The sequence below is a fragment of the Filicampus tigris genome, chromosome 5 (genome assembly GCF_054856515.1).
Source record: "Filicampus tigris isolate MCC_2025a chromosome 5, RoL_Ftig_1.0, whole genome shotgun sequence".
NCBI lineage: Eukaryota > Metazoa > Chordata > Actinopteri > Syngnathiformes > Syngnathidae > Filicampus > Filicampus tigris.
Genome location: NC_141221.1, coordinates 28,091,960 through 28,104,233, shown reverse-complemented (window position 1 = coordinate 28,104,233; position 12,274 = coordinate 28,091,960). Strand labels below are relative to the sequence as shown.

The 12,274-nt window shown below is 40.2% G+C and overlaps 1 protein-coding gene across 2 annotated transcripts in view; it reads right to left on the bottom strand.

The window, feature by feature from the left end:
• Window positions 1–10,253: 10,253 nt before the first annotated feature.
• The window catches only part of LOC147148008 (ubiquitin-conjugating enzyme E2 L3), a 31,041-nt gene continuing 29,020 nt past the window's right edge, over window positions 10,254–12,274 (bottom strand). For both annotated transcript variants that reach the window (XM_086030170.1, XM_086030171.1), the window contains exon 5: window positions 10,254–11,630. In XM_086030170.1, the coding sequence (XP_085886296.1) occupies window positions 11,476–11,630 (155 nt within the window). In that variant the 3' untranslated portion in view covers window positions 10,254–11,475. The remainder of the gene's footprint in view (window positions 11,631–12,274) is intronic.

Sequence of the window (12,274 nt, the reverse complement as noted above, 5' to 3'; positions counted from 1 at the left end):
GAATTGACCAATGGAAACTAATACTTTGTCAATTTGCAATTCATTTTTTTAAAATAGTGTTGTATCGTCCGCACATTGACTAATTAAGATATTTTTCTCCAAAATTTGTATTCCTTCAGTACCATTATTTTTAATCATAATAGCCAGAAGCTCTGCTACTAGGATAAATAATAATGGCGAGCTGTTACAACGCTGTCTAATACCCCTAGAAACTTGAAATCTTTGGCAGGTACAATGTTCTAAAGTCACTGAACTGTTAATGTCCCTGTATTGTGACCAAGGTTAGTACATTTCTGACCAAAACCAAAATAGTTCAGAGTACTTAAAATTAAGGGGTGCTCAACTGAGTCGAAAGCCTTGTAAAAGTCAAGGAAGAGAATGAACCCCTCCTGTGACAATACATGACTGTAATCCACCAGATCTAAAACCAGTCGTATGTTGTTGTGAATTGAACGTCCCCCCAAAAAAACAGATTGTGTTTCTTCAATAAGCTGCGACAAGCCTTGCTTCATTCTCGCTGCTATACATCCAGAAAGCAATTTATAATCTGTGTTAAGAAGTGTTATAGGTCTTAGGTCATCGAATAATCTTTTATCTTTGTTGTGCTTGGGAATTAGTGTTATCAGACCTTGTTTCATACCAGGCATCAGTTTTTGAATCTCTACGCATTCTAGTATTGCCTTAAACAGCAAACATCTGACATCTTTCCAGAAGAAATGATAAAGGTTGGCCATGAGCCCATCTGAGCCAGGGGCTTTGTTTGGAGGCAATCTCAAATTGACTGCATCTAGTTCCTCTATCTCCAAATCAGAATCACATATTTCTTTAAATGTAACATCGATGATAGGTTGGAGATTTGCAATTTGGTCAAAGAAATTGGTTGAATCAGCAGAAGAGTACGCGGATGAATAGAGCTTACTATAAAATGTAAAAACTTATTTCTCAATACTTTTGTTGTCTTTGTATTCTCTTCCATTTATTAACAAGCTTGTTATCGCCTTATATTCCTGTCTTCTTTTTTTCCAACCTGGTAAAGTAATTTGATTTTTTTTCTCCCTCCTCCATCCATTTTGCTCTTGATCTTACAAAAGCACCCTGGGCTTTCTTCAGAAAGATATCATCAAGTTTGGATTGAAGCAGCAATAATTTATCCTTGTCTTCATTTGTCAGATCAAGTGTGTTACAGCATTGGCTAATCTCCCAAAACAAATTGCTTTCTTCTTTTCTTTTTTCTCCATTTAATTTTTTGCTAGTTGTAATAGAGAATTCCCGGGGAAACCTTGTATTTAACAAATTCCCACTTATTACAAAAACTAACTATACTGCTATCATTTTCAATGTCCGTTATAATTTATTTTATTTTGGAACAAAATTCTTCATTTTTTAGTAGGTTAGAATTAAATTTCCAGTAACTTTTGTTTTTGTTTTCCTTGTAAATCCAGTTTAAAGGTATTTAAACTATACAGTGGTTAGTTAAACAAGCCTTAGAAATCAAAGTTTCCGAAAGAGATTCTTCAAGCGTACCTGCAAGAAGCCAGTAATCAATTCTTGATCAAGCAGTACCATTAGGTTTAAACCAAGAGTATTGTTTCTTCCCATGGTTTTGATTTCTCCAAATGTCAACTCTGCTATTATCTCTTTAAAAAATTTCCATGAGGGGATTAAAATGATATGTATAAAATTTGGAGGGCCATCTATCTTCCCACTCATCCGGAACCATATTCCAGTCATCACCTATTAAAATCAAGTCCATTGGAAAACATGTTTTTAGCTCTGCAATCACCACAGTAACATTGTCTAACAATTGTTTGTTTTGGGCCACAGATTTGTAACCATATATATTAGCCAGAATCAAAAAATGACTTTCGACTTCCAAAACTGCAATTAGCCAGTATGACCTTCTAAATCTGCTCTGTGAGTGGTTATAACACCTGGAGATCTGTGAAAACAAATAGCAACACCAGCTGACCTGTTGCTACCATGGCTAAACAAAATTCGGTCTCCCCACATATTAGTCCAAAAGTTCACATGGGTGTCAGAAGAATGCGTTTCTTGTGATAACAAACAGTGTGATTTCCGCCCTTTGCAAAATAGAAATAAAGCTTTCCTTTTAACAGGATCTCTAAGACCTCTCACATTTAACGAAGCACAAGAAATAGTGCACTTGAACGTTCACGCAAAACAAAGTAAAAAAAAAAGAAAAAAAGAACAAGATAAACAATAAACAACTTGCTTAGAAGTATGAAACTTGTCTTACACTGATGAACAAACAAGAAGTCCCATATTAATAACTGTCACTCATTTTGTATATTCGTGTTTCAACCGGCCTGTCATTAACCAATTTTCCGTCCCTCTATGTAACCGTGTGGACCACGATAGTAGGCTCGTTTCCCTTCACGCCGCGCCTGCTCGATTTGTGGCCATAATTTTTTCCTCGCCTCCCGATCCTCATCATCTCTGCGAAGTGGACGACTCTCTCCTTGCACACCCAGGAATCCTTGCTGCTGCGCCAAATCTCCTCTTTGATCAGCCTCCTCACAAACATCACGACAGGCCTACTCCGGTTGTCCTCCTTTTGTCCGATCCTGTGCATAACATCAACAGCTTCTTCTAGCTGGCGTACCTCTAAGTTCGGAGCGATCTTCCTGAAGAGATGAAGGGTGTCTTGTCGGATGTCTTCATCACTTTTCTCCGCCACGCCATTAAGTTTCAGGCACCACCGCATCTTGTATCTTTCCTGCCCCCTTATTTTCTCCTTCAGCTTCTCATTCTCATTCTCATCTTGGAGGTACAGACATTGTGCTTCCAGCTCCTTTATTTTCCCCTTGCACTCTTTAACTTCCTCGGTATTGAACTGCACCGCTTTGGTCAAAGCCGCTAGCATGCATCTAGTTTGTTTAGCTTGCTCCTTTAGCTCATCAAAGTTCTTTTCCATACCTTGAATGGCTTCGAGGATGGTCCAGTTGGAGATCTCTGTCTCGTCTTGTTCATCTCTACTTTTCTTGCCAGTTGGAAGCTTGCTCGGAGTCACAAGAGTGGCCCCGGAATCTTTCCGTTTAGTTTGGTTAGCCATGCTAACCTCCATTGCATAGTCGTGCTCGCTCGTGGCTTGCTCCCCACCGAGAGGCAAAACTTTCGAATTGTTCGCTGTTTGGGTCGCCACACAGTTTCCCCCGGGCTTTGACAGTTTGGCAGGCTTCAACACGTTTTTAGAGCTCATTTTCAATTATTCTGAGTGTTCTTTTAGTATATTTTGGGACAATTTTGATGCATCCTCAAAAACGAGTTGCCGATCAACACGCCATCTTGCCCGGAACCGGTCACCGTAAAGTGATGGCAAAATGAAGCCCCATAAAGCAGTCAAGCCCTGAGGGGCTTCAAGATGATTCATTTCCTCGACTACGCCATCATTTGGACAGAAAATGTATAACATGCTCGGTGCTTGCAATAAAACGGTGTTGTGTTAATCATGCTCCGAATACAAAAAATATTATTTGAAGAGTGTTTTAACATTAATTGTTCTGTCTTACTTTGTTTATGTTTGTGCTTATGCAACAAATTAAAATGTGAAATAAGGAGGTAAAATAAAGTGTTTTTATTTTAAAACAATATTTTTTTCCCCAAAGTTTTTGGACTCATGCGGTTTTCCTCTTTTTGCAGAGAATTTCACCTGCTTTTAAAAAAACTCTTTCACATGGTACTGATCAAGCACGGGTGCATAGATATGAGATCGCAAGTTTGTATAGATTTGGAAGCATTTCAGTCGCTTTTATTTCGAACAACCGTACACTCAAACCTAGTGAATCATTCCCTGAATCAGTCTCGCGGTACACCCGCTTAGCGGGGCTTCAAACGTCACCACGTACGTCATCAACACGCGAAGCGACCCGCCGTTCAAGAACCACTCATCTACATTACTCGGCACCCGCTTCAGAGATTCGACCCGAGAAGCACATCACTACCGTAAAGTGCAAACTCTGTTGCATCACAAGCAATATGGATTACGAGGAAAACTTGGCGACCACGCTAGCACGCTAAACAAAAGCTTAAACACACACACACTCAGAAAACAATCGCCGAGTTGAGCCAACAAATATAAACGCACGCACGCACTCACACTCAATACTTTAGCGAGCAAGTCAAACGTGACATCCTGGATGTTGGGTTAACGTTCAGTTTACACGCTAGTCCGCATCAACTAGCCTGTATTCCAGAGACATGTTGCACACATGACGGCAGTTTATTAGTGTGACGCCAGAATACACCCAAACATGAATAAAGCCACAAGTCTACATATCACAGTGATGAATGAGTGGGAAAATGCACTTTTCTGTAAATTGAAGTTTTGTTATTCAACTTTATACTGAATACGGTGGCCATTGTATGAGAATGGGGGTTGTCATGACGTCTTTTTTTTCCCTCTCGCTGGGTGACACTTCAGTCACATGTCACATATCTAATACATTTTTTCTCATTCTGATTGCTGTAGTTCACACCTTTTTCTCATTCTGATTGCTCTAGTAGTTGGCAGTGGTACACAGTACTTACTGCAGCTCAAAATGTCACATCATTATATTCCCCAAAATCAATGTAAGTCTATACATAATTTTTTGTTAAATATTGTCGTAGAATATCATTGTTTTGCAGTAGCTGTATTTAGCAATTTAAAAGAGATGTTCACAAACACTGTCTATCCACATTTGGTCTGTGAACCAAGTGCAGATTTAAAATATTTTTGGTAGAATACCGTCAAATTATCTTTATGGAGTTTTTGGAAAAAATAGATTTTTTTTTGCCCATATCACCCACCCCTACTCAACACACACTGAAGACTCCATCACGTGAGTCACCTATCCTTAAACAAGAACCAACACTCAGAAAATCCGCAAGAAATGTGAAGCCACCTGAGACTCATTGAACAATTTAAAAACGTTTATATGTTGGTTGTGAGTTTGTGAGGTTATGATTACATATCTATATCCCTTTATGTACAGTTGTATACTTGGTAGTACAGACTGAGGTTAGAATCTGATTTTGTTAAATTAACTCAGTTTAGATTAACTATACAGAGAGTTAGTATTCTGTTTCAATTAGATTCAAGGTAAGACAGCGTTAAATTTGTCGAGACAGTAAATGGCATAATGTTTAAGTAGTGTTCAATTAATTAAAAAAAAAGGAATATGTAATGATAACAGCAAAATACATAGCTGTATTTGCTTAACATCACTGGTTTATATGAACGCTGTATGTACCTCCGGACAGCAGAGGGCGTTCGCAAAAGAGGAGCAGATTGACGACGGAGCTCAGATGTGTTTTGAAAGTGTTCCTGTCTGTACATGTGATGAAGCTAAGTGTGATAAAGTACCTTCCTCCTCAAAGTAAAGGTTTGGTCATTGAGATACCACGACGAAAACATTACAAAGATAACATCAGAAGGAAACGATATATAATAAAGCTCAAAAGGACAAGCAGGAGACTAATAATTATTAGTAAGTGTAGATGTGGAAAAGGCCGTTGACTCAGTAAATTTGCTTTGTTTTTATTTAAAGTACTGGAAAAATTTGACTTCAATAGTAAGTCTGTGCAATGTATTAGATCATTACACCATCAACCCAAAGCTTGAATTAAAATTAATAGCAACCTGACAGACAATGTTTACAAAAGGCAACTAGACAGGGTTGCTGTTTCTCACCCACTTTGTTCGCTCTCTTTATTGAGCCATTAGCGCAAGCAGTATGACAGAGTGAAGAAATTATAGGAGTAACAATGAATAACAGAACAAGGTCGGAGTTTATGCCGATGAGGTTATTGACATGTTATGCGAATATAAAAGAGAGCTCTGCCACGACAAGGTCCAATACTGTGGACTTTATTTATTTTTTACATCGGCATTCGCGGAACTCACTCTCCTGCAGAGCCCGCTCCTGGCGTAGTACCCCCGGAGAATCTTCAGCGCCTGGCGTCCGTCATTCGACGCGTCACGCATTACCAGCGACAGGCTCTTGTCATCCAGGAATTGAATGAGCTCTGCATATGCCTCGGCGTTTTTCTCCTCATCTTCATGGTCTGCAGCGGGTTCATTCAAAATAGCCCCTTCAGCCCCTGCAGGCAGAGGTGACCCAAGAATTTCGGCTGCAAAAGTTCATAATTTCTTTCGTCACCATCAAACACTAGCCTCGCCCAGTGGCTACTTGTCACCGCACCCTTGTCCCTTTTACTCATATTGGTTGATGGGACTACTCGAAGTCGCTTCTCGGGTGCACGCAGTGAACGTCGCGACCTTCACCTGGCAGATCGATTAAGATCACTGTGCGTTCTGGCTCATCTGGGCCCCTAACTTGTTGGTCTGGTCCTGAGTCTTTGAGCACAACGTTCAACGTGACAACACAACACAAGTTGCTTCTCTTTGCGAGAATATCCGCTTTCACGGGTACACAGGCTTTTATTTCCACAGGTGTCACTCATTCCATTTGAATAGGTCACGTGACCGCAGAGGTCACGTCACCAAGTTGCCATAACAACAAACAAATCATAGGGGGAAAAACAAATACAAACACATAATGAGAGCAAATCACTCAACAGCCTCCAAACTTCATTAGTTCACAGGTGGCGGTGTAGCCCTTATTTACGAATCTGATCTCAAACTCAGCCCTCATTCTAACATTTGAAGTTCTCATTATGCGATCCATAGCTAGGGTGACCATATGTCCCGATTTGCGCGGGACTGTCCCGCATTTTAATGATTTTTTATGCGTCCCACAAATTGATTCGCTGTCCGGCATGTCTGATCGACAGGCAACAATTTTCAAACGTGCGTCTAAAATCTTGTTTTTTATTAAACGCCTGTGTGCAGAGAGCAGACAACACACAGTGGAGGCTATTATGGAGGCGGATCTCAGGCTGTGTGTGTATGTGTTGGGGAGTTGGTATGATGTTTGGGCTGGTGTGACTGTCAATCAAACGGCCAGGCGCACATGCAGGCAATAGTTGTTTTTGAAGATACGCCTGCCAAAAACAACAAGACAACAATGTCGGGAACTCATTATCCGTGGGTGAAGCCAAATAAAGTCAGATAAAGCTTTCTGTGAACTTTGTGGCTGCAGTTGCTGTTATGGAGAAAAGTGAAAGACTTGAGTTGTGATGGACATAACCTAAAGTGTTTCATCAGTGCTTTCCTTGCTTCTGGAAGTGCATAGTGCTATTATGGTGGAAACGTTTGTTTACAACTGAATTGATTGTAGTTGCAGTATTGTTATCTCCTGACTATTTTTGATATACTTCTTGTTTTATTTTCGTTTTATGTTGTGGCTGTTTCATTTGAAAATAATTTGAATTGCAGTAGTTGTAGTAGCCTGTCTTTGTTTGGATTGTCTCTGTTACTGTAGTAAATTGTTACTGCACTTCATGCTCTACATGTTGACTTGAGATTTGACAAGGTTTTATTGTGTGTGTGACTATTGTTAAAGTGCATCTTCCTCAAGATATGATGAGACTGACTAATTTCAGCCTTTATTGAGAGCTCCTATTGCAAGCTATGTGGGCCTGGGTGTGACTGCCCACCCAGTGAGATTCATGAAAAAAATATATACTTTTAAATTTTTTGTAAATTAAATTATTTTTGAATTTGTGTTTCGTTGTGTTTTTTATTGTATTGAATATTAAGAATTGCATATTTGTGGTTGTCTAAGGAGGATCTGAACTTCATATTCAGTTTGTCATTTTATTTGAATATACGATGTGTCGGGATGCACGGTGGTCGACTGGTTAGCACGTCCGCCTCACAGTTCAGAGGTCGTGGGTTCGGTCCCGGCTCCGGCCTCCCTGTGTGGAGTTTGCATGTTCTCCCCGTGCCTGCGTGGGTTTCCTCCGAGTACTCCGGTTTCCTCCCACATTCCAAAAACATGCATGGTAAGTTGATTGGACTGTCTAAATTGCCCCTAGGTGTGATTGTGAGTGCGGATGTTTGTCTCTGTGTGCCCTGCGATTGGCTGGCAACCAATTCAGGGTGTCCCCCGCCTACTGCCCAAAGACAGCTGGGATAGGCTCCAGCACGCCCGTGACCCTTGTGAGGATAAGCGGTATGGATAATGAATGAATGAATGAATGAATGTTTCATGAATGAATGTGTCGGGATAGGAGGATTGTGCTCAGTGAGAGAAATATTCAGGCCCACCCTGATTTTTCCAGGCCCACCCATTAGCCACGTTCTGGCTCCGCCCCTGTCCTATTGATTTTAATGTCTCAGAGATTTACCTTTTTACTACCAGTTTGTGTTGTATTTTTGTAACTGCAGATCATTTCAACTGCAATTCTGTGTTTTTATTTGAAGATCTATAATTGTTATTTTGTTACAGTTTATTATATTATATGTTACTGAACAGTTGACAACCTATGTCATATGCATTTTTGGTGTCCATCGCGAGCGTCAGCTGAGTCCCACATTGTCCCCGCACAAGCATACTCCCTGTCCCACATCTGGTGAGTTTGGATCTGGTCACTCTATCCATAGCCTCGCAGTTTTTTTCTTGCAGTTATTTACCGTCCTATGGTAAATAATGATGGGCGACTTTAACATTCATATGAATCTCCCATCGAAACCACTTATGGTGGCGTTTCAAGACAATAATTGATACTTTTGGTTTCACACAGATAATTGATGAAGCGACGCATAAAAATGGTAATACTTTAGATGGTACTAACCCGAGGTGTAGCATTCTCAAATGTATTACCAATGGTAATGCATGGTAGATGGTAATTTACCATATACTACTGTTATGTCTGACCATTAGTTTATAAAGTTTGAAGTTTTGGTTCATTTCCATCGTCCTGACCACAATCAAAGCTACAACTGCCAAAATATTAGTTCTTTAACCACGGCTGAGCTACTGTCTGTGGCAACCGCTTCCTTTCCGAATTATATTGGTTCGATTGATAATCTCACAAATGATTTTAATACTGCTCTGTTAAATGCGCTTGACTCCGTAGCACCATTAAGACTTAAAACTCGTTCTAAGAGGCCTACTCCGTGGTTTACTGAGGAAACCCACTCACTTAATCATGTAGGAAGCTAGAGCGCAAATGGCGTGCAACTAAACTTGAGATCTTCCGTCAAGCATGGTGCGATATCTTACTGATATACAAAGCAGCACTCGCTTTAGCCAAAACTAATTATTTATCAGATTAATTGCTCTAAATAAAAAACCTAAATATTTATTTGATAAAGTGGCCATCCTAACGCAACAGTAGCCGACCTTCAATAGCTCCTCCCATTTATCTCGTGACTTCATGCAATTCTTTACACAGGAAATTGAGCGCATTCGGGACGAGATTAAGGACACAGTTCCTAAAACCCTGTTGGATTTGATTTATTGATGTTAGCAGGGGTAGTAATATGGCTGATAATTGTCTGACAACCCTATCTCACTTTAAAATAGTGTCTAACAAAAGCTTAACAAAATTAGCTGGCATGGCAAAACAGACGTGTCCTTGACCCGCTTCCTGGCGAACTCATCAAAGAAAGGTTTAGTACCCTCCATCTAAAATATCAATTTTGTCACTCACCTCAGGCACTGTACCAGCAGACCGCTGTTATTCGACCTCTGCTTAAGTGGCCAAACCTCAATCCAGAGAACTTCAGTAATTAATTGGCCGGTTTCAAATCTCCTGTTTATTATGAAAATTCTTGAAAACGTCATAGCACAACAGCTTAATGACTATATGGCCACTAATAATCTATTTGAAACTCTTCAGTCAGGATTTAAAGCTGACCATACTACTTAAACGGGCCTTGCTAAAGTGACTAATCTTCTCCTAGCTATGGACTCCGACACATCATCAGTACTACTTTTACTTGACGTTAGTGCTGCTTTCGGCACCATCGATCATAACATAATATTAGAATGCCTGATGTGTTGGTATCTCAGGCTGAGCACTTTCTTGGTTTAATTCTTACCTCTCAGAGAGGACGCACCATGTAAATTCATGGCAACATCTCAATTTTTTAATGTTACATGTGGAGTTCCGCAGGGATCCGTACTTTGACCTCTATTGTTTAGCATCTACATGCTTCCGTTTGGTGATATTATATCCGTTTCTACATACTGTCCCTTTAGGTTGCTGCAATATTTTTCAACAAAATGGATATTATTTAGCAGTGAAAAGAACGCGATTGACATTATCGCTTGGATAGATTTGACATTTTGCATCCATTCGTTTGAGAAATGTAACTTAACTCTCAGAGGGAGGCAGTGAGGCAAAATGGTTAGCCACCTTTATTACGAAACAAGAACTGAGACCAGATCAAACAGCTGTTACATGTTGCTTTTGGGCCACTCAGTCCCTTTCTGTGTCCTGACATCCCTGAACTGCTCGCCCCTCCCCCAGCTCACTTTAAGGTGCTCTGTCTGAGCTGAACTGTGCTGCAGGTGAGGGAATCTGCCTCCAGGTTCTGTGACCTCACCCGCCCCTTTGGAGGCCATTTAGGTCCTTTTCAGCATGGGAAGCTGAGCAGTGGATCGGCTGCCAGAATGTGCTCAATGGGCCATCATAAATGAAGATAGTTACACTGCAATGACTTGCAGCGAAAAGACATGAAAAGTACAAATTAAAACACCCAAATAGTTCCTATGTTGACATTTTATGAATCAAAGTGCCAATCAAAATGACGTTGGTAATTAAAAGAATATTACAAGGCAATTGTCAGGCAAAAATCTTTTTCCACACAGGGAACAAGTGTTTTGGTACAATTAATCAAACCCATAAAAATACATTTATTTATTTTTTTTCCTTTAAAAGGAGCCTGCTGAGAATGTTAGATTTTTTTTTTTTTAAAACAAAGAAATTTGATAATTCGAGTCAGATGTGCTCAGAGGGTGAAACTGGGCAAGCGGAAATGTGGGATTATTCCACAGAATAGAGTGCAAGTCTAGAAGCAGTGGAGGTCAGTAGGGGAATGCAGTCTGGGGAAAACAAAACAAAACAGAGTTAAGATGTTCTTTCTTTCTGTGGATTTGTTACTGCTATGGCTAAGAGAATGATTAATCAAACAGTTTTTAATGTCTGCAAAAAAAAAAATCTGTGTGAGATCTATTTAACACAATACTTTATATAGAAGAAAAGCAAACAGAATTAACACATTACTCTTGAGAATTTCTACTCAACTCTCCATGTCTTCTCCATTTGTTTTCATTATGACAAAGAGTAGAAAGTTAGTGAAGGTATGGAAATCAATGGCTGGGTAGGAGGGAGAGGAGAGAGGAAGCGGTCCGATCCACAGAGCTAGCAGGAAGGGAGGCTGAGGCCGCCACAGCCTGCTTCAGCTGTGTCGCTCCTGGGTTGCAAGACGGAGCAGTGTGGGGAACAACATAGGGGAACGTGACTAATACGGCTGGGGCGGGTGTTCAGATCAGAAGATTTGGTTGGGCAGGTAAGAGGTAAGGGGAGAAAGAGACAGAGGGCTAAATGCTTATCAAGTGATCAGTCCATTGGCCGCTTTTCGCCATGTTTCTTTGTAAACTCTTCGGCGTTCTTCAAGAATTTTTTACGGTCCTTTGAGTATTCTTCTGCTAGGTCTGCCCTCAAGGGATGCTCAGGCTGCGGGTCGTTCACCAGTGCAATAAGGGACTGAATAACTGCAAAACAAAACGTCACAGAAATTCACTTGAATTCGGTCAATGGCGTGCTGGAAGATGTTCGGATTGAAATAGTAGATGGCCTTCAATTAAATGCTACCCTTCCACATTGTTCTAGCAGGGATCTGTGTTCAGAATAGGGCTGCTCGATTATGAAAAAAAATATTCATTGTGATTATTTTCGTTCATAATTGAAATCAGCATTATTTAAACGGTCATTTATTTTTTGGTACAGAACAAGGACATTTTTAAAACTAAAAAATACACAGACAAATGTAAGTATCGTATTTTCCGGACTATAAGTGGTGTTTTTTTTCATAGTTTGGCCGTGGGTGCGACTAATACTCTGGAGCGACTTATGTGTGAAATTATTAACACATTATTACTGTTATGGTTTGTTAGTGCTGACTTGTATTTATGACGTTTTGTCTCCCTCTGCAGGCGCTTTAAGCGTAATTCACTCTGACCCCAATATTTCTAACTTGTCTTCCTATTGGCAGATTTAATCACGCCACCTCCAGTTCATAGTTCACGTAGTCTGCTCTCTAGCTGTTATGAAATGCGCTATATGAATGAAATTGTATTGTATTGTAAAGCGCCTGCAGAGGGAGACAAAATATCATAAATACAAGTCAGCACTAACA